At 32.5% G+C, this 26,395-nt stretch overlaps 3 protein-coding genes across 3 annotated transcripts; 2 read left to right on the top strand and 1 right to left on the bottom strand.

The window, feature by feature from the left end:
• Positions 1–2,504: 2,504 nt before the first annotated feature.
• On the bottom strand, positions 2,505–10,618 carry LOC111403508 (peptidyl-prolyl cis-trans isomerase CYP71). Its single transcript, XM_023032045.1, has 13 exons — positions 10,175–10,618; positions 9,870–9,955; positions 9,145–9,233; positions 7,882–8,121; positions 7,666–7,787; positions 7,208–7,283; positions 6,423–6,530; positions 6,162–6,338; positions 5,798–6,015; positions 5,232–5,364; positions 4,824–5,047; positions 3,264–3,417; positions 2,505–2,794 (listed from the first exon to the last, which is right to left on the bottom strand). Exons 1-13 carry the CDS (start codon positions 10,339–10,341, stop codon positions 2,714–2,716), a joined length of 1,875 nt encoding a protein of 624 aa, XP_022887813.1. The 5' UTR covers positions 10,342–10,618; the 3' UTR covers positions 2,505–2,713.
• Positions 10,619–13,594: 2,976 nt separating this feature from the next.
• LOC111404498 lies at positions 13,595–15,727 on the top strand. The gene is made up of 5 exons (XM_023033295.1): positions 13,595–13,869; positions 13,978–14,104; positions 14,335–14,342; positions 14,937–15,051; positions 15,635–15,727. The coding sequence occupies exons 1-5, from the start codon at positions 13,595–13,597 to the stop codon at positions 15,725–15,727; spliced, it is 618 nt and encodes a 205-aa protein (XP_022889063.1).
• A 3,739-nt stretch (positions 15,728–19,466) lies between these two features.
• On the top strand, positions 19,467–25,267 carry LOC111403507 (putative low molecular weight protein-tyrosine-phosphatase slr0328). Its single transcript, XM_023032044.1, has 5 exons — positions 19,467–19,915; positions 20,413–20,548; positions 20,722–20,789; positions 20,960–21,046; positions 24,913–25,267. Exons 1-5 carry the CDS (start codon positions 19,553–19,555, stop codon positions 24,997–24,999), a joined length of 741 nt encoding a protein of 246 aa, XP_022887812.1. The 5' UTR covers positions 19,467–19,552; the 3' UTR covers positions 25,000–25,267.
• The last annotated feature ends 1,128 nt before the right edge of the window (positions 25,268–26,395 follow it).

The following is a 26,395-nucleotide window of genomic DNA, read 5'->3' as shown; positions in this document are numbered from 1 at the left end:
CATTGTGTTTTGTTCATGATTTTTTTCTACCTCACATATCATTTAGTTGGATGGAATGAATACTTGCCTTAATTTAGGGAAAGTAGCGCAATTGGTCCTAAGCCTTTGACAATTTTGTTGGTTTGGTCCACACAATTAAATCTAGGCCCAAGTTATGACATGGCAAATTAATCAATTAGGGCACGGGTGATTTTTGGAGGGTGGGGGGATGGACTGAATTAGGATGGCAAAATTCCGTGTCCGCCTTGAATGGTAATTGTTGTCTTTATCCTTCATTTGCCCTGTTGTCATCCCTAGTTGAAATTGAGAATGACTTTACCAAAAACCAAGAATGAGTAGCCATATTCAATCAGAATTGATTCTCTATTTTTGAGACTTTTACATCTCAAGTCACTGAAGAATCAGAAGATTTAGCTAAATTTGTTATCTTCGATTAGAATGCAAATTTATGTTTTTTCAAATTGTGACAGTAACTTTCCTAATGTTATAAGTTTCAGTTTGTTCCCTAATTTAAGGGTATTTATGCAGTTTTTTCCAACATTAAATCTCTACGCTCAATTCTTGATATTAATTTTTTTTTTAATTTCTTTTATGTAATTAATTGTTTCTTTTACAGAGGTGTTCTCAACTAAAATTATAATGAATTTTAAATAATTATAAATTCAAATGAATTTGGTGAATTTAAATAAATTCTTACAAAATTCATAAAAATCTCGTCAAATACGGTGAAATTTCAAGAGATTTACTTATATGTATTTTTAAGCTTGAAATTCATCAAAATCTTTTAAAATCCTTCTACTAATGAAATATTTATAAATTAATTAATTATTGAAGATACCTAAATTTTAAAGAATTTCATTAAAATTTCAATTGGGGACACATAAATTTTAATGAATTTAATTAAAATCTCAATTGAAGATATCTAAATTTAAAACGACTTTTAAAATCCATTGCAATCCCAATTGAGAACATCCTCCTTAGTTTCTGTTTAACGATAACATTGTAACTTAGCATGCGCGGATGTGCCTCTGGTTGCTCTTAAATTATTTTTTCGTCTCGTCCTAGTTTCTTTAATTAATATTTTTTTTTTCAATGATCACTTGTTCAGTTATTCCCAGTTTCTCAATTTCTGAATTATGCAACACCGTATACCTGTTATTTAATTGCCGTCATTCTATGACTCTTTAAGAGATAATTATAGCAATTCACAAGGTAGGGTGCTGATTTATGTTAGACATTTTTTGGTCGACGAGGTCGTTACTGGCTGAACAAAAAAATTCTAGAAAAGGAAATTATCATAAAAAAATAAAAATCAGCCCCGAATGTATTGTTCTAAGGTGGCCCAGAGTCGACTCCAATCAACTCGATGACCAACCTGAACATACTACAAAGACAATTGACGAGGAATCATTATCGCAAGGCACAAAGGTGAAGGTCATAAGCATCTACATCGTAGAATCGATTTTCGATGGACCGAAAAACAAAATAAATAAATAAATAAATAATATACGAGATAATCGTAACCATACAACAGACATGTTCTCCAAATGGCCGAGCTATTGAAGGCGTGTACAGCGTTCAAAAATGCAGCCCACTAGGAATCCTAGAACTACACGGACACAATCTAGTGCATGGTTAGCAAAATTTAAATCATAACTTAAGCGAATAAAATAACTACTATCAACTTACTAACCACATATTCTATAGGACCTATTCCTCATAATCTACTAAAATCCATACCAATCCAATAGAAAAATTACCACTCTAAAGGCTGAATATCTATGAATTGAATCACCGACCAATAGAACTAGCAAGATAATGAATATTCAATTAAAATTGACGAGTGCAACCTCACACAGTCGTCAAAAAGATTGTCCTATGTATAGAAAATGATTATTCACCACCACGAGTAAAACTTGAACTAACAGCAGACACTAGCTTGAGCATTAAATTAAAATTATTTGCTATACCCTCACCTTTTCTCACGGACAAGGAGGCCAACCCTTATTATGGTTTCCAGATTCTAGGTGTTTCAAGTCACAGATTAAGTAAAGATGTGCAGAATCTAACATCAAGAAATCTGAAATGAACCGAAAATCATACAACCCAACAATGTTAAAACTTCAAAACCATATAAAATGGTTCTTATTATTTTCGTCATTAAGCGAAGACATTAGATATTGCAATCACCCTTCCAGGAGAGGCTATATGACATACAACAGTAACTAAAACGGTAATCATAAACTAATATAACATTCTACCTAGGCAACCAAGAAAAATGTACTTCTAAGACCAAGCCCACTGATGGAAAAAAATAATAATAACAACATATTGGATTGTGCACAGGGATGGGGTTCACATACAACAAAATATGTGAAGAGGTCCACATACAATAAAATATTCGTGAGCCCCCTTCCATGTGAGGGGGCGTAATCTATTGTGTACACCTTATGGTGTACGCATTGAATAATCCTAACTTATTTCCCGTAATTTTTTCATCAACAAAACCCAACACCGTATTTTTCTCCATTCACTCAGCAAAGTGACAATAAAGATCATGATAATGGAAAGCAACAAGCTAAAGAAAGTTTTGTCAGTTCAGTTGTAAAATTGAAAATCTCTGATGGTACAAAAAATTGAGAAAAGCATCTGCCCAACAACTGAGTGAGAACCTTGGGCAATCACCGGAAGGATGAATAATTTAAACGATCACCTACTTTGGAATTGTTACATTTAGGATTTTCACATCTTGATATGGCTTATCTGCCTTATCTGTCTTCACTTTCTCTATAGCCTGTAAACAAAGGATAGCAGCTTGCTCAATAAAATAGAAAGTAATCAATTACTTCAAATTAATAAATGGAATATTTCTGTTCATACCAATATAGGATTGGATAAAATAGAAGAGTGTTAAGCTCCCGTTTGGCCTCCATGAAATTTAAATTTAGTTTTCTCTCTTATTTTCAATCACACAATCTTTCATAAAACAATATTACACGTAAATCGAAAAAAAAATTCCTTCTTTTTCAACCAACCATTTTTCAAAAAAAAAAATAAAACAAATCCAACTAGTAAAATTTGAATAATGGGGGCAAAATGGGGGATAAGGAAGAAAAAGAAGCTAAAATTTCATTATTGTACTGTTATGAAACAGGTAGGGTTATCAATCTGATAAGTATCCTTTTATCTGTCAGTCAACCCAAAGAACAAGAGAAAAAATGGCTTAAGTGTAGTAAGTAACTGATAACATGGCAGAATATTACCTGCACAACATCCATTCCTTTTACAACTCTGCCAAAAACTGTGTGCTTGTTGTCTAACCACGGAGTGGCAACAGTTGTGATGAAAAATTGAGAGCCATTGGTGTTTGGCCCGGCATTAGCCATGGATACAGTGAACGGTCTGTCATGCCGCAAACTGCAGAAAGAGCAAAATTGTTTATGTGAACAGAAAGGACATGAGAAGGCATTTACTATTTAGTAAATTAAAAAAAATGCTTAAATCAAAATTTGAGTAATTATAAACTGCGGATCATATTTAAATGAATAATGTTAGCTAACACCACTAATAACATAACACCAATCTATGTGAGGTCAGTAAAGCAGGAAGAAAATATGTAGCACAGACAATCTAACTAGCGTAGCATGTCCGTATCCGACGCGTGTCCAATACCGACACTTTTTGAACACTCTACAATAATCATTTTTCTTGCTTACTATAGCTTTTATATACTTTTAACTCAAAGTTATTAGTAAATAATAAATAAGTACTCATATTTAAAAGATTTCAACAAAAAAATCAATATTAAGTATAAAACTAAATTTAAACTATATAAATGAAGAATTTTAAAGAATTTAATGAACGTGTCGATGACATGTCGTGTCAATACTTTTTTGAAAAATCACGAGTCGACGTATCCGACAAGTATCATGTCGAACACACGTGTCCGTGTCGGTGCATCATAAGGAAGAAATTAACCAAGCAAAGGAGTGGTTAGGATTCAAAAAATGTTTAGTTGCATTTCTATTTCCATGACCATGTCCAGACTGAATCTGATAATTATATAACTAGTCGTGATCTTGTTAAACTTCATTAAAGATACTGCAAAAGAGCAACAACTGTTGAATTAATAATAAATAGAGGCATTCTAGCAGGTCACTTTAAAAAGCTGGTCCCAACAATCAATGAGCATGGCTACGGTTAGAACATACAAAATGACAATCACTTTTTACGAAACACATTCAACCTGATAAGCAAGAATTATTTTCCTAATAACGTTTGCATATTGCAGGGGAAGGTGGACAGCCACTTCTACAGCAGAACAAAGATATGCAATTCAGTTAACAATTAATTACCGCAGACAGAAGATACATAATCAGATGATAAAACGTTGCATTAGTTATATGCAACTTATATTTTGCATAAACATATCTACCATATTTGATTAAATAAAAAGTGCCGAAATTTGAACTTTAACTGCATGCATCTCCTATGAACTACATTTCTGGAGATGGATTATCTGTGGTATAAAAAATCCATATCAGATCCATCTCCATTCTAGATCCAATGGCAGCTAATATTAATTCAGAGCCATAAAAAAAAATAATAATAATAATAATAATAAATAAATAAATAAATAAAACATCAATCTTCACCTAGCAGCATCCTCATTTTGCCATCCAATTATTGCAATTATAAACCAATTAAAAGCCAACATTCACATGCACACAGAACACTGAGCAATAGGTAACCTTATTGCACTATTACAAGAAAATGCAGTAAATCAAGCATAAACTTACAGTACAGGCAGAAAACAATCTCACCTTTTGTGGAACTCATCTTCAAATTCCCTTCCCCATATAGATTGTCCACCAGTGCCATCTCCCAGTGGATCTCCTGTCTGTATCATGAAGCCCTTGATAACCCGATGAAAGATCAAATTGTCATAATAGCCATTCCGGCAGTGCGTTGTGAAATTCTCAACCGTTTTTGGACACTCTTCAGGGTATAGCCTCATATGAATATCACCCATAGTCGTGTGCAAAATCTAAAACAAGAGAATAATTGTCGGACTCGGTGTATATGTGTATCATGAAAAACCATAAAGACAATAAATCCCTACCAAGTCGCTAAGAAACTTTGTTCTAGGTGAAAATGTAGTAACACTGACTGCCTTTCTTGTGCTACAGGATAACCAATAGAAGGGGGAAACAAAAAGGAAAACCACTTACGATATTATCTGGAAGAGATGTTGTCACAGTTTTTCCTATATCTGAGACAGACAAGAGTTCATCAGCAGGTGGCTTTTCATTAAACACGTCTCTGCCTTTTGTTGCATCTTCTGGTTCCTCAGGTTCTCTCCGACTTAAAAGAAGTTCAAAATAAGCATTTTTCTCCAATTATTGAAAAATGAAAAACGAAAACCAATTTCACGATAGAAAATCATCAACCTATACGTAGCACACCAAAACAACTGAAAACATAAGACTTTCTTTTTGACTGAATGTTGAAGGATGGGATCAATTCCAAAATAAATAAATAACAATAATAATTGTTAGATTTTATAAGCACTAATAATGCTGGGCTTTTGGAATTAAGGCTCAGTTTGTTTTAATTGTATTAGACTTTTCTAGTAAAGTTTTATTCCTAGCATATGTTTACAAAAAAGCATAGATGTACACAAGGTTTTCATTAACCCGATGATCAAAAAAAAAAATTCTAATAATAAATATAGTTCATGATTGAAATGTGAAGATGAGCAATACTTGTTTCTAGATGCATCCCGAGAATTTAATACCTGAATAAATAAATTCGGTGTTTCTTGAAAGCACAACAAAGAAGAGTAGGATCTACCAAAGGATCTTTGCTTTCATTGACATTTACTGCAGCTGCAGGAATTTTCCTCACTTTTTTACTGCTTTGATCACCTTGATATAAGGCAATTTTTAAGAATCTATCATTATTCTCCACCTTACCCAGGATCCTCGCAACTTTATTGGTATGTAGGTTTACTACCTGAAAACACAAGAAAGGGATGGAGGATTTGCATATTTATCACCGAGAAAAACAAATGCAAATTAAACAGCTGTCAGTTCAAATAAAATTCGAAGTGACAAAATGTGCATCTCTCTAGTGTAGTGGAAAGACATATGACGTCTTACTTTAATCCCAAGAAGGGTTGCATATATGAGGAAGTTAGAACTTTCATCAAATACTGCATTTGGCTGTGGTGCATTTTCTGTTTTCTCAAATTCTTTTTCTACAGCCATTCTTCGCCCAAAGTCTATAGCTTCAAGCCTGTATACAGGAACATCACTCCTCTGAAGATCTTGGGCAACCTAAGATTGCAAGATGTATAAGTATCTTACCAATTTTTTAACTGACAGACATATAAGAGGGATGGCTTAGATAATGACTATTACCTCGAGAGATTCATCATAAACACGTCTCAATTTACCAGTTCTAAACCAAAATACACGTATTCTACGATCAGGTGAGGTGACAGAAAACTGCTTGCCGTCTGGACTGACCTGAAAAATAATATAGTACCATCTGCTATAATTGTCGCTTAAACGAGAAAATTAGAGATAATTATAGCTCAAAAAGAACAAAGCTTGAAATTGCTAAAAATGAACTTGATTCCACAAGAACCTGACAGTAGAAATATCTTTGGATGGTGTTAAAACTTGGGGTTCCATCTTAAAAGGTCAACCTTATTAAGAGGAGTAGTCCAAAACTTTATAAATTAGTCTATATTTCCATCTTTATTCGATGTGAGATTTTTATCTCTTGACATGTCTCCACAAGATGGTAGCTCGTTTGAGCAGACCAATCTTGAAATTCGTATGCTCATTTATTGAGTCGTAGTCGAATCAAATCGTTCGTTAGAGCTTAATGTGCTCTGATACCATGTTAAGACTTAGGGTTCCATCTTAAAATATCAACCTTATTAAGAGCAAGTCGTTCAAAACTTTATAAATTGGTCTATGTTTTTATTTTTATTCGATGTAGGATTTTTATCCCTTAATAGATGGGTAGAAGTGGGGAATAAGAATTCATGAAGCCAACACCAAGTTTATAAGGAGTGGAACTTACCTTCTTCTTCTTGTTTCACACATATAATCAAATCCCACTTACGAAGCTATTCAGACACAAGTATTAAACAGCAAAACATAAAATTTTTCCAAGAAAGAATTAGGCCCATTACCTCAATAGTGGAAACGGTAGTCTTGCATTTCGCGATTTCAAAAAGATTCGTGTCACTCTTTAGTCTAAAAGTCACCCTGCACACCAATTTGTTAAAGACGCCTTAGCACATTACAAATGAAAACTGCAACTAGAAAATTCAATATGCTCACATTTCAGAGATTAGGCATCGGGCATTTTTTTAACATCACGAACATATCTTAGAAAAATTATATTACAACATCAAACCCAAAGGCTAATCCTAGAGCACTTCATTTTTCAGTGGCATCATAGTGTAGATCACATCAGCAGAGAACATCATTATACTGGCACAATCTATTAAACTGTGTGAAGTCCTATTAACAATAAATGAGTCCAAAAAGTTTAGGGACAATTCGATTTTCAATATACATGTGTTCATGTTCTTCATTCTTTACAGTTAGTAAGAAAACGTTAAATAAATCTCCACTCAAAACCTACCCATTTTCTGGAAACTGCAAAGTAGCAGGATTCCAATACTCAATGATTCCTCTGTCATCAGCAGAAATAACAGCATCATATTCATGGTTGTACTTCATTACTTTTATCGGGCTCAAATGAATCTGGCCAAAGATTTGAGAAAGAATTAAGGTATCCTCGTGAATGCAAAGAAAAGGTAAAAAGGAGCATTAAACTTCATGAATGAAATCTCCCCACCTCTCTAGAAACTATGGGTTCATTTGAACCTGCTCGTGCATCATATATGTGCACGAATGATGAGTTGCGATCACTAACAGCTAGCATGGCCTTCACATTCCCTTGTTTGTAAACCCATTCAATACAACCAGGTAAAAATGGAAGACGGATCATGGCCATCATATCATAGTTGAAAACGTCATATATTTTCACTGATCGATCATTTGAGATTGTACAACAGAGCGTCCCATCAACACTAACCTGCAAAAATGTAATGGATAAGGTGATATCTACACTAAGAAATTGCAATTAAAGAAAATATCTCGTGCAACAATAAATCGTTGCAGCAGCATAACAACTATGCAACAAAGGCAATAACATATAAATTGGTGAGTAGTACAGGAAGCCATCTTTTAATAAACATTTTCCATGCAAAAAGATGTGGAGGGCAATTTGCAAAACTAAGGAAAAGTACAACAATGCATTCAGTTGGAACAAGGGAAAACCAATTGTTCCAAAAACGGGACTTTGTGAACCTGTTTGTCGAAAATTTCAATAGTCAAGCCCGAAAATTTCAAAGAAATTAATTAGAAAAAAAAATCATTACACCTTGTTATCCATCTCCATGGGTTATCCATTTGTTCCTCAGTGATAATTTTGGTTATTGGTTTTGCGTTCATGATTCTCCTTTTCGTCCTCTTTGGATGGCACCATACCGCATGATTTAAAAGAAATATTAGAAGCCTGTGGCTGTTTAAGCTTGTAGCTCTTAATCTAAAATTGCCTTTATTATATTTCTCTTGATGCCCAGATACAAACAACGCTAAACCAGTCAGAATTAGATGGAGGCACTCGAGACAACAAATTATTCTCCTATCACAACAATATTAGCGACCATGATATTTTGCTGGAGGCACTCGACACAACAAATAAGCTGGAGTTTTTAACAAGTAAGTCATATATTAATGTAATTATCAAGTAGTGAAGTTGTGTTAACGGATAAAATGCTCTTTAAAGAAGAATAATAATAATTTAAGTTGGGATGGTAGAATAAGAAATAACAAGGCCAATTTGGAAAAACCAAGAATTTGGTGAATAAAAGGGATTTAGAGAGGATTATTACTCCTTAATGCCGAATGATTGCTCATGAACAGTAACCACTGAAGTTGCAATCACATATGATAAGCATTAGTAGAAAGTTCATAAGCTTGACAGAGATCACCATTTATTAGTAGCATTCACAACTCGTTAATAACACATCAAAGTAAAAGCAAATCAACTCACAGCCAGAGCTTCAATTGGACCAAGATGGGATCTAAAATGTTTTGCAAACTCTATGCCAATAGCCTTTTTCTTCCAGAACTTCAAGTGTCCTGCAAAAGGTATCAATAAAATAAAAAACCAGAAGAGCAACAAGATACCATTATTGTCATTATCTACTTCGTTACTATAAGAAAATCAGTATTGCAACATAATAAGATCAGAACACAAGGCATCAAACTCCAATAACATACAACTGAAGCAGCATTGCATCTATACCAACAAATTAAATATTTCACTGATTCAGACCTGCAATTTCGTAATATCAGTACATTAAAAACAGAAATGCAATGGTAACAAAAGAGTAACTCAAAAGGCTGTCTGTCTTTGTTTTCAAGGATAATTCCAGGTGGGAAAGAAAAAACCCCCTCCCTCTTCTTTAATGAAATAATATGATCTCACTAATCAATTAACTCCCCATTTTTTCCTCCTTTTCATGAGTCAAAATAGATCTCCATCAGTTATGCAACAAACAAACTTCACCAAAGCTATATTCATTACAGGGAAATTAAAATATTTTACACCAACGAGAATCTTGTAGCAGTCTCCTCTACTAAGAAGTATATGACTAGTAAACTTGTTTCTACTAGTTGACTTTAATACGGGTTATCAACAAGCAAATTTATTTGAATAAGAAAAGAACTAGCTAATGCAGTAACTTAATTAGATGAATGCCGAATTTCCCATACCATCTGCACTCCCAGTTATGAAAAAATCAGCTGCCGAAACTGCAACATGTGTTACCACATCGCGGTGCATATAACTTTTCTCATACCTACACAACATATATTCAATTAATGAAATCAACCTACTTTTCTTTAAAACTGATTATTTTCTAACTTGAACAACAAAGAGAAGTTCTGCAATGAAGTAGCCCATAATTTTCTAGACTCCAATAAAGTTTGAGAGTGTTTTATGTCAAAAACCCTAAACCCAAAAGAATATACTTCTTTGAGTTTGATCTTGATAAAACAAACTATTACATAATACATACATGTTGGCAGAGGGAAGGGAGTTGAGATAAGCCTGTTCGAACTGGAGTGGGCGTTTGAGCCGAGAGCGAGGGGCCGGACCGGGCCCAACCATGGGCTCCTCCTCGGCGTCTACGGCGGCCTGAGCCGATAAATTTCCATTAGCCGTTTCAGCTGCCGCTTCCTCCATCGTTAATCTTCGCAAATTTCGCAACTATACCTTCGATTATACTGGGTTATTAATAAATCAATTCTAAAGAATTGCTGCTATGTGATAGAGCGGAAAAATTAGCAAACAAATTCCGGAAATTGCGAGTGCAAATCCTGAAGCAAATCTACTAGAAGGATGATGATGTGCTTCGACTTATATGTTTGTCGAATTGAACGTTGGGCGGAATCGACTCTTTGCTCGGTAATATCTATTTTCATATTTTAGAAGAGACGATGAGAGCGTTAATTAATTGTATGGTTACTGAACTTTGTTAATTGTCAGTTGTCACCGCTTAATAATTAAACTTAAAATTGTATATCAATTGTAACGTGTTATTACTTTATAATTGAATTTAAAAATATATTTCAATCGTCACTAAGCTATACACTATGTTAATTATCCATCACTCAAATGGAAAAATTTGTTAGGTTCAATAAAAGGCGTTAACTTGAGTGATTGATGGATAATACAGTGCATAGTTCAGTGAAGTAGTTACACTTGGTAAAGTTTAGTGACTATTGAGATGTATTTTTAAATTCAATTATGAAGTAGTCACACTTGATAAAGTTCAGTGACCATTGAGATATATTTTTTAAGTTTGGTTATTAAGTAGTAAATTTTCATTTTCCCTCAAATCAACCTTCATGAAATAAGAAATTAAAGAAAATGCAGAGAGAAAAAAATGACAAATCAAACCGACATCAATTGCCTTAGCACTAATTCAAACATTTTTGTACTTTCATTTTATTTTTCTATCTTAACTTCTTTCAGTGTACTACGGTCTCGCTTTCAATCTTTTTATGCGAAATTCAAGATATAATAAATTAATACCAGTTGATCCAAAAATCAAACGTACTTTTTTTACCATATACAATGAGAAATAAGATAAGTACAACAACAAAAAGACCAAAACAATATATATATGACCAATGAATTTAACAATCCAGTAATTCAAGTGAATGAAGCGAAAGTTGCCAATGTAGGAAATATGCTAGTCGGGAATTTGATAACTCCGCAAATCATTGAGCGAATTTAGCATCGTATATCTTCCCATTTGGACAGCAAAACATTATGTCGAAGACTATCGTTCATTTATTTTAGATTAAACATCCACAAAAGTTCTATTTTTCTTCTATTTATAGGTCTCTGGTTTTTCATTTTCTGTTTTTTCCTTTCATAGATATCGATTTGAGAGACTTAATAATTGAATTTTAAAAGATATCTTTATTATCATTGAACCGTGCTAAGTGTTACTACTTAATAATTGAACTTAAAAGTTAATGGTCACTGAATTTTGTCAAGTGTTACTATTTCATAACGGAACTAAAAAAATGTATCTTAATGGTCACTGAACTATACATTGTATTACCCATCTATCACTCGAGTAGATATCGTTTGTTGACTAACAATTTTTTCTATTTGAATAATGGATGAATGACACAGTGCATAGTTCAGCAACCATTGAGATACATTTTTAATCTCAACTATGAAGTAGTAATACTTGATAAAACTCAGTAACCATTGAAATACATTTTTAAGTTCAGTTATTATTTATTAAGTAGTAACACTTGATAAAATTCAGTAACCATTCAAGTTAAAAAAACAAAAAATTAGTGATGATAATCCAAATTAGAATAATAAAGAAATTTCTTGATGGTTGGGTTAGATGTTTCAAGCACCGAGTGATTTTTCTTTATATATATTGTTCCAATTCCAAGATAGACGCATCAAAATAAGGCTAAAAAAAAAAAAAAAAAAGATTGGGCCATTCACTTCATCAAAGTCCTGTATTTCGTCATTGAATAATTATATTATCACCTCAATTTTTTTTTACACCATATTTTAATTACAATTAAGCTATTTGATCTTTGTTCATTGTAACAATTATTTCCTTACTGTTTTTTGTCGAATTCTTATTTTCAACATTCTATTCATTAGTACATCACATCCTTGATAATAATTTATGTTAAAAAATTTATTTGGGTCATGCTTGGTGCGCGTCAAGGTTGACAGCCCCTCACGTGCAAGGGGCCCACGTTGAATATTTTATTTGTGGGACCCCCTCGTGTAAGGGGGTGTAAGCTTGTACGATATATGTACTATACAAGCAGCAAAATAACTCATTTTATTATCATCTTTGAAAGGACGGAAAAATATTATTCTGTACTTTTTCGTTAATTTATATTTCTAAATATGTGATAAGAATATAAGTTGCTATACGTTATTTCAATGGAGTTTTAGAGCAGAAATTGTTATAAAGCACAAAAGTATTAACTAATGAAGAGTGTAAGAAAAATGATGTCATGAAAAATTGTTAGGGACATAAATACTATATGAATCAAACTTGTAAAATCATCATATTCTTCAAAGTTCCTCATTTCTCTCTTAGCACTTGATTTATTACAATCATTTATTAAAAAAGAGTTATCTCTTGAGAAGATTATTTGAATTCACGTTACATTTAATTCTTTTTCATCTTCTCATTGTAACACTTTGATTGGTTGAATCTAATTTTTAATTATCATATTCATCGAAGTTTTTCATCTAACTCGTGAGCTATCATTTGTTACTATTTATTGAAGTGTTAGCCTACTTCTCTCTAGATACTTAATTGTGATCATACCGTTTATTAAGAGAGAGGCTTTTACTTGTAATATCATTTTTCTTGTTTGATTGTGGGTTGTGTTCAAGTCCCAAAAATTTCAACGTGGCAAAATGATTGATGCTCCTTGTTGAAAGTCATCGTGTGGATCATATTGAGGTCTCGTAAACCTTAATAGTGTGGATCGTGTTGAGATTCCGTAAAGCTCAACATTATATAAGGATCGATGCTCCTTGGTTGTAAGTCACCGGAAGCGTTGTAACGGTTTGGATTGCACCATAAGTCAATCAACACAGTGAAAAATGTCTTGCTCGTGCCAGAAAACTTGGTAACAAAGGACATAGATCATTGCTTTGGATCGAACCTCCACAATTATATCGTTTGCATCATCTCTCCCTTTTATTTATCGCTTTTATACTTGCGTTTATTATTTGAATTTATCTATTTAGTCTTTGCTTGCTTTCTTATTTGTGTCTACTTGCTTAATTATCTCATTTTTTTATCATATTGATTTAAATCTAAAATTAATTTTCAAAAAAAATAAAATTAAAAACCAATTCACCCCCTCTTTGTTAATCATTCTTGAGCTATCAATATATGTATCTTGAAAAAAAAATTTAAAATGACTTGATGCAGTTATTGGCTAATGAGGTGAGAAGTTCAATTGTTAAGGCAGTTAAACACGCAAAATATTTCACATTTATACTTGATTTTACTCCAGATGCAAGTCACAATGAGCAAATGTCTTTATTAGTACGATATGTAGATGATTCAGCAAACTTACCTACAGTTAAAGAATATTGGTTTGAATTTTTTAAGGTAGATGACACAACAGGACTTGGACTTACAGCCGAGCTTCAAAAGATTTTGATCAAACTTGATCTTGATATTGATGATGTTAGATGGTAAGGATATTATAATAGATATAACATAAGCAAGAAGCACAAATGTGTGTAAAAAATAGTACTTGAAATGAATCATTGAGCTTTCTATACTCCATGTGGCTCTTATAGTCTAAATCTAGCATTATGTGATATGGTGAATTGTAGTTCTAAAGTTGTATCTTTCTTTGGAATGATACAGCGCATCTACACATTGTTCTCATCTTCTACTAAGAGACGAAAATTTTTCAAAAATAATGTATAAGGTTTGACAGTGATGTCATTGTTACAAACACGTTGGGAAAATCATATTAAGAGTGTGAAGCTTATAATGGAGCAAACTGCACAAATAAGAGATGGTTTGCTTGATTTGGTCTAAAGTAACGAAGATCTTAAAGTAAAGAGTGAAGCCGAGTCGTTAGCAACATACAAGTTTTAGAATTTTGAGTTATTGCTTGGCATGGTACTAGTATATGTTGTTGTGTGCAGTCAATATTGTGAGTAAAATTTCTCAAACTAAAATCATAGATATTGATCATGCTATCAACCTCTTGCAATGACTTGTTTCATTTATTGGAGATTATAGAGTGAATTTGTTATTGTCATGGATGAAGCAACAAAAAAGCAATCGAAATAGGAATTGAAGCTGTATTTACAGAAAAGTACATAATTCAAAGAAAAACAATTTGATGAAAGTGGAATTGATGAGGTAAAGCAATCGGCAGAAGAATATTTTAAATTAAATACTTTTTTTTTATAATTGATCAAGATATATCTTATCTAAGGGCTCGATTTGATCAATTCAGACAATATGATGACACATTTGAATTTTTGTTTAATTTGAAGATGTCAAGGGATGCAACTTATTTAAGTTTGTTGAACTCTTATATGAATCTTGAGAAATATTTGGAACATAATGGGCGTTCAAACATTAGTGAAGATAATTTATGTTTGGGGTTACAAGTTTTGAAGTGTTATATATCAAGTAAAGCAACAAGAACAATTGAAGTGCTACAATGGTCGAAGACATTGAATTTGTTTTCCAAATGCTTATATTGCTAACAAAATTTTATTAATCATACCCGTTACAGTTGCATCTGTAGAAAGAAGTTTCTTGAAATTGAGATTGATCAAGACTTACTTCCGATCAATTATCTCACAAGAATGATTGAATGGATTGCAATGTTGTCAATGGAGAAAGAAATGGTTGGGCAACTAAATTATTTAGATTTGATTAATATTTTTTCCTTTAAAACAACAAGGCGATTAGTATTTAACTAATTGTTTGAAACATTGTTGATTTTGTTATTTCATAATATAAATATTTTGTAAAATATATTTGTTTGTTATTTTAATGTTAAGTTTTAAGTTAACAATAGATTGCACAATAAATTGTTGAATTTTGCGTTTATAGTGATTTTAGGGACCTAATTTTGAACTTCGCCTCGAGTCTCGACAATCAGAGGATCAGCCTGCTCATGGATCCTACTAATATGTGTTCATAATCAATGTTTGACTTTGAAAAGTAGAATTTAAATAATATGAAATCCAAACAATGCATAATTTCTATCGATAATGTGTTTTTGATAAATTTACTTATTAGGAGTATGTGTTGTTGAAAATCATTTATTGAAAATATGTGTCTTACGTACAAAATTATTTATTAGAAGAATGTATGATTGAAAATTAATTTAAAAAAAAATACATTTAAATAATGAGGCTAAATCAGGTGCAAATGCTTGAAATGACATGGACATCTTTATTGCTAACGTCACATAAATTGAATTAGGTAGTATGTGCATCATGTCCAGCTGACATGACAAGAAGAATACATAGGCATTGTCAACAAGGACTAGATATAGAGGACCTTCTGAGTGAGTGAGTCACCATGATTTATTTTCAATCTCCTTCTCTCTTTTGTTTCCTTTTATCCTCTTCCTCGTTTATTATTATTTCTTTCTCATGTTGAATATACATTTTCAGTGAAATTTGAATTATAGATGGAATTTATTGGAAATGAAAATCGAACTTAGTCATCTATTTATTAGACATTATTACCATATGGATTGAAAGTCTCCTTTTTTAAACGTTATCTAGATTGCAACCCATGATGTGTATTGAAAATGCTCAAAGGATCATGAAAAATTCGAAGTCATTAGAATATGTTTGTTTTGTAGTCCAAGAGCAATAACGTGAAAAATAATAGTAAAAAAGTATTACGTGTGTAAAATTAGAGAATATTGAAATACTCGCAAAAAATTATACTAAAATTAGTATTTGTCACTTTGAGTCTCTTACGTGTGAAATAATAATAATTTTTTTAGAGAATAAAAGATACTATTAATTGGCAATGCTTGGATTTTGGTTTAGGGCCCAATAATGGGTGACAGTGTTACAATAGTCAATGATCGACAATGTAGTGATAGTTAATAGAAAAAGTGACATTTAAAGTAAACAATAAAGTTTTTTGAACTGAAAATAAATAAAATGTTAAATATGAAAGATTATGTTATGGCATACCTTGCCAACTCCAAAATTCAGCTCGCGCATCTCATGCAAGCACGGACGGACCCACTGAGGGACAAGTGGGGTCGGCCACCCCCACTAAATTTTCAAAAACCTTTGATTGGACCTTTCTAAATTTAAATTTTCAAAATTTTTTGGTTTCTTTCACAATTTATTGCAGCTCATTTTCTGTCTCGCTCCCATTAAATTATAATCTGTGTCTGCCCCTGCACGTAAGAAATAATTAATGCTAATGTTAATGAAATCATGTGAAAATGATAAAATTTTCAAATGGAACTTAAGGATGTGAATTGAAAATTTTATTTTAAATGTTGGGATGAATTTATCTAGAGGTCCTAAAGGTTGGGGAATAATTGCATAAAATTTTCAAAAAAAAGAAAAAAGAAAAATAAAATTATGATCGTGATGATACAAAAAAATTTGACTCTAGATAAAAAGTAGAAACTATATCATTAGGCTCAATCAATTCGTATTCTATGAGCTATTTTATTTAATTTATGAAAATGATAACAAATAAAATAAAATCTACATTAAATTTGGGTGGTCGACCCCTCCCAGGACCCTTTTTGGCTCCTCCATTGCTATGATAGTAATGTTATATAGCTCCACTGAGGTTTTAACCCCATTCTAGGTAGTGTTGATGTGTCATTAAATGATATGTGGAATTAAATAAATTATTTAATTTTACATTTCATTTAGTTTATCATCTAATATCACTTAAATTGGAATTACAATCCCAGTGGGGTTACATAGCATTACTCTTGCTATAATGATATTTTCAGTTAATTCATTGATTGACATTTTAACTAAGTTTGTAATCGATTATAATCTCGTTAAATACAAATATGAGAAATAAAATCACAAATTTAAGGTTATTCAAACGTGTTATTTCAAAATGAGTTAAGAGACTTTAATCAAACCATATCAATTGGCGACTTGGTTCGGATAGAATTTTCAACCCTTAAAATTATGCTTTAAATTAACATTTTAATTTTGAGAGTCAAATTTCACTTTCTATAATGAGATGCACTCAAAATATTTCAAATTTCAACAAAAGAAAAAAAAATACAATAATTTGAAGGGAAGCTAGTGAACATAAAAGATAGAAAAAACAATAAATATTTTTTAGGAGTAGTAAAATTAAATTTTTAATATAAAGAGCCCGTTGGAGTAGTTAGAAATTTTTACACTATAAACTTATAGGCACTCTCTAAACTGTAAAATATGATTTTTAAAAATAAAGAGTCCGTTGAAGATATTTTGAAGCTATTCATGCATGACCACCCATTGGCTAAACAGGATCCTTATAAAATGGACATTTTTTTTAAAAAAAAATTATAGGCTTGACTTGGTCTTCTCATACATTATATATTATCTCACCAATAAGACATAGAAGAGAGTTAATAAAATAGTTAATCAATAAAATTTGACATCAGTTATTACTTAACTAAAAAAAAAAAGTTATCGATTACTCGCCCATTTTTAGGCGAAGTTACTTATGCATCACCCATTTAAAATCTATCCGTCGACATGGACAAAAAATTCATATGCCAGATGAAAATCATAAGTGAACGTAATGATGTTAAATTTTTCACACCTTGTACCAAAATTCAATTAATCAAAAAAACTTTTTTCTTTCAAATTTCCAGCAATGATTTCCCCAACTTGAGATTTAACTCTCCCAAATAAAATCCCCCTACGACTGCAACCTCTACGAACCCACAACCAATACCACTAGATCTTAAAATTATAGGTTCATAATTTTGATTAAATACTGTTCAGGTATGAGTGCAACAATTTCTACAGAACAAAATGATAACTATATTGCAAGAGTAATTATTTGCCTGTTAATTAGCAGTCTTTAGATGCTTTGTAAATAATCTATTCAGTTAGCCTGATACTATTACATATGTGAGTATTGTAGAGTGGAATCTAGGGTTCATATGGATTTGGAGATATCTCAAATTAAAGTTCAATATGCCACCATTTCTTGATCTGGCGTTCAGACTGGGTTGGAAATGCCTTTGGTCTAATGTGAGGAAAGTTGAATTTTATCATGGAGAGGAAATCGATTTGGGTCTGATTTTGGAAAAATTGAGTCTTGGTTTGGGGCCATCACCATTGGAAATTTGGAAGAAAAAATTTATTTTCATTAATTGAATTTTGGTTCAAGCTGTCAAAAATTTAACAACATCACATCCACGTATTATTTCGGTCTGTCACATAGATTTTCTTGTTCACGTGGACGGATAGATTTTAAATTGGTGATGAATGAGTAACTTTGTCTAAAAGCTATTGCTAATTATTTATTTATTTTTATTTATAGATGGGTAAGTAGTAATGGAAGTCAAATGTTAGCAATTGACTATTTAATTAGCTCTCTACAAGATTGAATTGAAAGAATCCATGGTAAAATTTGTTTGAAGTCAAACTTATTTAAGAGTCTGTTTGGAAATAATTTTGAGAATTGATTTTTTGATCGTTAAGAGAAAAGTGGGGTCCACTTGTGAGAGAAGAAGTCAAATATGACGGCTGAAATAGTGAAATAACGGTCAAAAAATCAATTTTTTGGGGAGAAAAATCACTCACTAACTGGCTGTAAATTAGAATCACATTTTAAATCTAAATTACCCAATATATTTTTAACACTTTCCCCGTTTGAACCCCACTCTTAACAAAAAAAAAAACGAGTTTTGTTATAGTGAATTTTCTGAAGATTACTTGATTATAAAGTATTTTTTTTCCAAATTTAAATGTAAATTATTTATTGAAAGAAGAATTTTGCTACACTAATAGAAAAATGGATGACATACACTTTGACAGATCACTCACACTTAGGGTGTGGCCCACTTTTTTTGGAAATTTTTTATTCGAGAGGAACCCACACACACACACATGAGAGGGTGTCAACATTTCTGTCACCCATTTTCTATTGTAGTAGTTTAATTCTTGAAAGAATGTGCGTTGAAAATGAATTTAAAAGAAAGATGTATTTTAAGATAACGAGGCACAAACATGAGCTTATGTGCTATCAATAATCCATTTTGAACAAATTCTTGTAGTTCAAAAACTCAATCCTTTTCAAGCTGTATCATGTCCATAAATTTTCCACTTCTCACTCTTTCCCCATTCTCCAATTCCAACCCTCTAATTGGACACACCCATAACAAGTCAAGAACCAATGAGAGCCTTATTTACTCCAATACAGGCTCCAAGTCCTTTCATCGCCAAATCCCCAATTTCTGGCGATTTCTTCTTTCCTCTCTTCTGCCCCAAATCCCCACTTTTTCTTCATAATTCAACGAACCCTTTTTACAAACTCAGACAAATTGCAGTAAAACCCACAAAAATGACAACTTCATCAATGGCATCAACAACCGCAGATAACTCACAGACCACTGAACCCTTTTCAGTGCTGTTTGTTTGCCTTGGCAACATTTGTAGAAGTCCAGCTGCCGAAGGTGTTTTCAGGCACCTTGTTAAGGAAAGAGGCCTTGATTCCAAGTTCTACATTGACTCGGCTGGTACCATCAATTATCACGAGGTATACATGCTGATTAAATCCCAGTCCCCAGTTTTTCTTGTAATAATTTATGGAAGCTCAAAACGAATTCCCAGAAGTTTAGCTTATTTTGAGTGTTGCAAGTTTTTGCACAAACAAAATCACAAGTACTACGGTGATCTCAGGTCTCTTAGTCTATGTTTTGTGGAAAACGACCCCCAAAAATCTTTCACACTTGTAGGAGTATGAAGTGGATCCGCAATCGAGGGATAGGTGACTGGTATAATTAGATGCCAAGTTTACAACTTCTCGTTTTAAATGTATGAGTTATGCGGTAAACGCTTTCTGGGCTTGCGAATCACAGGATGAGTTAAAAGCCACTTGATATGTGTGCTATAGCCGTATTACTTGAAATAGCCTAATATTTCTGGGAATTGTTTAGCACATTGTGTGGTTATTTGGAATATGTTTTTCTCCTTAGTTGCTGGATAATCTGTAAATAAATATTGGTGTAATTGTTGTTGTCTTATATTTGTAAGGGTGGTCCAGCGGATCCAAGAATGAGGGCAGCCTCAAAAAGGCGTGGGGTTGAGATAACTTCTATATCAAGGCCGTTAAGGCCATCTGATTTCAGGGATTTTGATCTTATTCTTGCAATGGACAAGCAAAACAAAGGTGGGATAGTGCATTAGCTACGACGCTCATTTTTTGTCTGCTTTAATATTTTCAGAATACATGAGGCCTTATAATGCAATTCCTGCTTAGACTCGCACAAAATGTCCATTTCTTCCTTGTTGAACAGTGACAATTATTAAGCTGGACTTTCTTTATGATTTCATTTTGTACAGAGGATATACTTGAGTCATTTGAAAGGTGGAGGCACAGAGAGACATTGCCGGCTGATGCAGATAAGAAGGTTAGTATGTGGGTAGCACGTTGGTATAATGCAAAGGGAGTTGTGCTATAATTTTCACTCTATGATATAAAACCGTGTTCCATATCATATATGTCCACTATACCGTATATTTCTTATTTTATTGTACCATATTTATGAATGTGATATTATAAGGTATAATGATGTTGCAGGTCCGGTTAATGTGTTCTTATTGCAAGAAGCATGACGAAACTGAAGTACCTGACCCCTACTATGGTGGGCCGCAAGGTTTTGAAAAGGTAATGTTTCTCTCCATTGTAATGAGACGTGATCAAAACAAGCTGCAGTACTTAATAAATTTAGCTGCCTGGTAGGTTTTGTTATAGTCTTCTAGTGTTTATAATCGTTTCATATTATTTTCTTGTAAAACCTACTTTGTGATCATATTACCATCATAATCAAACTTTTAAGAACTTCTGCTGCAATGTAGAAACCTTCTTTGCATGTCCAAAGACTTACATGTGTCTACATGAGTGAGAACTAATTAAGCTTCAAGTATAAGGCACATAGTAGAGGTCGTGTTACTTGTTATGATGCTTGGACTCGGGTACTAGTGTCGGATACGCATCTAAGTGTCGGATCTTTTATTCTCTAAAATGTAGGATGCGGAGCCATGGCTAAAAAGAATTCAAATTTTGGATATGAATACGTCTTTCAAACTTCAATTTTTTTTATTAATCCAAAATGTCACTTTGAATAGGCCAAAATAAATTATTAACAAAGGAAATGAGTATTGAATAAGGAGATAAGACGAATAACTTAGAATTTTGGGGTTTAGTTTTCAATAATGAGAATTATTAAATGTTATGTAAAATAGAAAATGAGGGATTTGATTACGATTTGGACTTAGTGGAACACTGAATAGCACTATATGGAACCCATTTTCATTTTATACAAATGAAACCCTAAACCACCATTACAGAGAGAAAAAGAAAGAAAAAAAGAGAAGAAAATGGAAAGAAAAAGAGCAAAAAAAGAAGGGAAAATTAAGCGCCGCTGTCCTTCTCTATCTTTTTGGCGGCGATGCTAGGTTTATAGAGAGCGAAAATGGGAAAGAAGAAAAGGGAAAGGAAAAGAGAAAAAAGAAAGAAGAAAAAAGAATAAGCAAAAATTACATAGTGTCCGGTCGAAATTTGGAGAATCTAACACATATCACATACCCATATTCATGTCGTATCGTGTCTAATACGGGTATTCTGACTATTTCGAAGTGTACGAGAATCATTTTTTGATTTAAAATGTAGTGGTCAGCACTTTGTTTATTCTTGATTGGATACAGGGATACACTCTAGCTGAAAATACTTTAAATATAAGAAAAGGAATAGCCTTTTCTGGGGAGTCAGAATGATTTTTTATTTTAAATTAGGAATGTATGAACGTCCCGTTGATGCAGACTTATCTTCCGACATGTGAGTAGAAGAAGAGCTGTGCATTCTCTTTCCAAGATGAGGTCCTCACGGGAATGGAAAGGGATCATATTCTTTCCTCTTTTTTTTTTTTTTGCTATGAGATATCATTGGATTTGATTACCTCTTCATAGAAAATCTATAGCAAAGAAACATGTGGTGGTCCATTGATCTGCTAGATATGAATGCAGATAAACATTTCCACTAGAAATGGTTTGCTCTAGCATCTTGTGATTTACTGTAAATAAGAAAGAATTGCTCTATGGGCTAGAACTTGCAACGCATGACCCCTTCATGCTTTTAGATAGGGATCCTTTTACCTCCTAAGCTGTACACACAGACCCTGTCGAGTGTCCAATTATTATTTTCATTTTTGTTGAGGAAGTCCAACATTTGATTATCTTGACAATTTCAGTGTTAATCTATACCATACTCACGACACTAGCAACATTAAACATTTGCATTTATTTAGTTGGAGCACGGAAGGCTCAATTTCCATTCTAAACATAGTTGCTTTAGATTTTCTCGTAGGTCTAGCAATGCACCACACGAGTATCAATTGGATCGAATGTCTCTTATTGTGAGAGTTCTTCAGAGTGCTGATTTTCGGAAATTAATATCAATCTATGCTAACAAATAAGGAAGCTTATAACTGTATTAGATATTTACATCAATACTATACAATCATGCCAAATATATGTTGTCCTTGCTGTCCTAGTTGACAATGAAGTGGTCAAAAAAGATTTATTGTCCCCAAACTTTCTGAGAAAATGCTTGTAGCATGTTTGGCTAATCTCTTATATTGTTCATTTTCATGTAAATTGAAATAGATAATTTGATTTTTATTTTGAGTAGAAGAAATAAATGGATTTAGTTTAAATGATATAGTAGGCTTTGTATGGGATAAATTTTATGTTTTTGGGATAGAAATATTATGGGCTTGTTTGAGCCACATTATAGGGAAAAAATGCATTATTGATGTCAAATCAATGGGAAATGTGTGGTTAAAAATAAGAAAAAGTTTTAGATTTGTGTGTAATATTATTTTATTGAAAAAATGTGTGGTTGAAATGATGTTAAATCACTGTTGAAGAATATATTTTTTTGAAAATAATGTGGCTCAAACAGTGGCTATGAAGTAATTTAAATTGATCAAGAGAGTTGGAGGAGGAATTTGTATATATTAAAATAGGATTTTAGAAGATGGTAGGAGACTTTTACAATGGCAATGCTTTGGAATTGTACACAATTGAAGTGGCAACCCCTATTTATAGCATTCAAAAGCTGGTGGATTGCCTCTAGAAACTCCTTATTTCTGTATTATTTTATCTTGCTTGGTCCAAGGCTGGCCCTAAACCAAAGCCAACTAGGCAATGGCCCAGGGCCTCTACAAAAAATTAAAAGACTTTATTTCTTTGTGCAAAAAGTATTGCTGAAAGAGAAATAATCTGTGATGCTTTGTGAATTTTTCTGCAAAAAAAAGGTTAAAAGAGACAAAGAATAGCTGATGCATTGTGAATTGCCCTCTATGTAAATCTTGTCGTTTGTAGACAATTCTATGTTCACCACTTGAAAAAAAAAAAACTTGTAAATGTATTAGGCCTGTACTAGAAAAAATAATCTAATCTAATTCGTAATTAAAGTAACATCATTTAAATAAATAAAATTCTCTAGTAACTTAACTTTCCATAGTTATCCATGTATAACATACAAACCAATGCCCCTTCAAGAATCTATTAAATATACTATGAATCTGTGCATATTACTATATCAGAATGGCCCCACAGCCAAATAAGTGCATGCTTAGTTCTCAGATTTTGAATCATATTCAAACTTTTCTTTTGTATTAATCTGATCACTCTTCTGTGCATTTGTTATTTTGGTGAAAGTAATTGTTGAAAGCTGAGATTTAAATTGCTCCAATTGTATGCAGTTAATTTAAAATTTGTATAACTCACTAAAATGACTACAGACTTTCAATCTTCATAAATGCACACTCCATGCTTTTGTTTTCTTTGTTCATTTTAGTTTTTCATTACTTTGTAATCTAAATTCTGATTAATTTAGTTGGCTACAAACGGTAAGATTTACTGAGAGGGTAGTTCACAAGGCATCAGATATTCTTTGCCTCTTTTAGCCTTATTTTTGCAGAACAATTCACAAAGCATCACAGATTATTTGTCTCTTTCAGCAATACTTTTTGCACAAACAAATAAATTCTTTTAATTTTTTGTGAGGCCCCCAAATGTAGAGGCCCTAGGCCATTGCCTAGTTGGCTTTGGTTTAGGGCTGACTTTGGACCAAGTAAGATAAAATAATATAGAAATAAGAATTTTCTAGTGGCACTCGACCAACTTTAGAATGCTATAAATAGGGATTGCCACTTCAATTGTGTACAAGTCCAAAGCATTGTCATTGTAAAAGTCTTCTACCATCTTCTAAAATCCTATTTTAATAAATACAATTTCCTTCTTCAGCTATCTTGTTCAATTTAAACTACTTCATAATATTTTCTATTGAAAATTTATCCCAGCCTACTATATCATTTAATCTAAACACCATTTATGAAAAAAAGTAACTTATCCAAATGTGTTTGGGCAACAAAAACATAGTCATAGGCTCATAGCTTAGCCAAAAATGCTCTTAGTAAGTTGTCGTTTGATGTACTGTAAAACTAAACTTCTCTGTGTCTCTGCCAGGTTTTGGATTTGCTCGAAGATGCTTGTGAGTCGCTACTTGAAAGTATTATAGCTGAAACTGAGAATAGGCGTGTTTCAGATTCTTAGTTGCAAGCTGAGTCCCCGAGATTCTTTTGCTGCAAGCTCATTAATCCGATTTAATATCCCGTGGGTAAACCAATTATTCTACTGAACATAAATCCATTTAAGTATTCCAAAAATGCGTGCATTTTCAATTAATAAGATCGTAGTTTACTATATCCTACCTCACACTGATTTTGTGGTAGTCTGTAATGAATATACATTCTATATGTACAAAGAATGTAATCTTTCTTGTTGAAATTCATACAGAATTTCCAATAATGACCATGATTAATTGAGCATTTCTTTTTTATATTTGCTAGGACCCCTGACCCTCCGTCAAATATACTTTTTTTTTTCTGGATACTTGAGTTCAAAAGCATTCGCTCTTAAGAAATCCAAGTGGAAACCATGCCCGAATGTTACACACTTGGTACCAGCTTAAATTGCTAAAGCAACTTTCGAACCTAATTCCTAAGGTCACACACCTATTGAATAAAAAGAGACATAATTTTGATAGTTGGGATTCCAATGGGGTAGTCATTAATAGAACGGTTGTTCTATATGTACATAATGATTTATATAAACATGATGTGATGAGATATGATTGGATCAAAATTTCTTCAACGAAATATATATATATAAACTTATTAACTTTCTTTTTAATACATCATCTGTATGTAAATCATTATATAACTAATGTATAATAGTACGAGTTGCATTTTTGTTATTTTTAAATATAAAAAACTGTCCAGCTGGGACATCATTCACTGTTAGATGCTCCTTTAGGAGATCGAAAGGGCAAAGAGAGCCACTCCCGTTCTTAAAAAATAAGGACTCAAGATTCATTGCTACAGGGAGTGTAGAAACAAAATGTTACAGAAAAGATTCCAATTATAGTTAGCATTTTGGGCTTATTGAATTGGACGAGATTACAAAAAGAACTTGCCAAGTTTAACGTTGGGCATAGAACATAACTATCGGGTGCAAGTTAGTGATGGTAATAGGGCGGGTTCAGGGCAGGGCAACTCTCCCGCCCCACGCCGCCTTCGACGGGGCGTGGCGGGGCGGGGCAATTTTCTTGCCCCGTTTAATTTTTTTTTTTTTTAATTCCGAGTTTAATAAAATACGGATAACATTCAAGTTGAACTTTTAATAAAAAATGCCCTTACTTTATGTAAATTTAAGTTTTTGTTTTGAGATAAAATTACTTATAGTGTAAAATGATTTTTAGAGAATGTGTGAATAAAAAGTATGAAAAAAATGATAGGTCTACGACTCTACATGTAAATTATGTTATTAAAAAAATTGTGATAGAAAATAAATTTAAATAAAAAGCGACTTTGAAATATGTTGCATAAATGAACTCTCTATATAAAAAAAATAAAAAATAAAAATAATAATAATAAAAAAAATCACGGGG

This window comes from Olea europaea, chromosome 11 (assembly GCF_002742605.1).
Source record: "Olea europaea var. sylvestris chromosome 11, O_europaea_v1, whole genome shotgun sequence".
Lineage (NCBI taxonomy): Eukaryota > Viridiplantae > Streptophyta > Magnoliopsida > Lamiales > Oleaceae > Olea > Olea europaea.
Note: the sequence above shows the minus strand (reverse complement) of the source record. Positions and strands in the feature narration are given on the sequence as shown.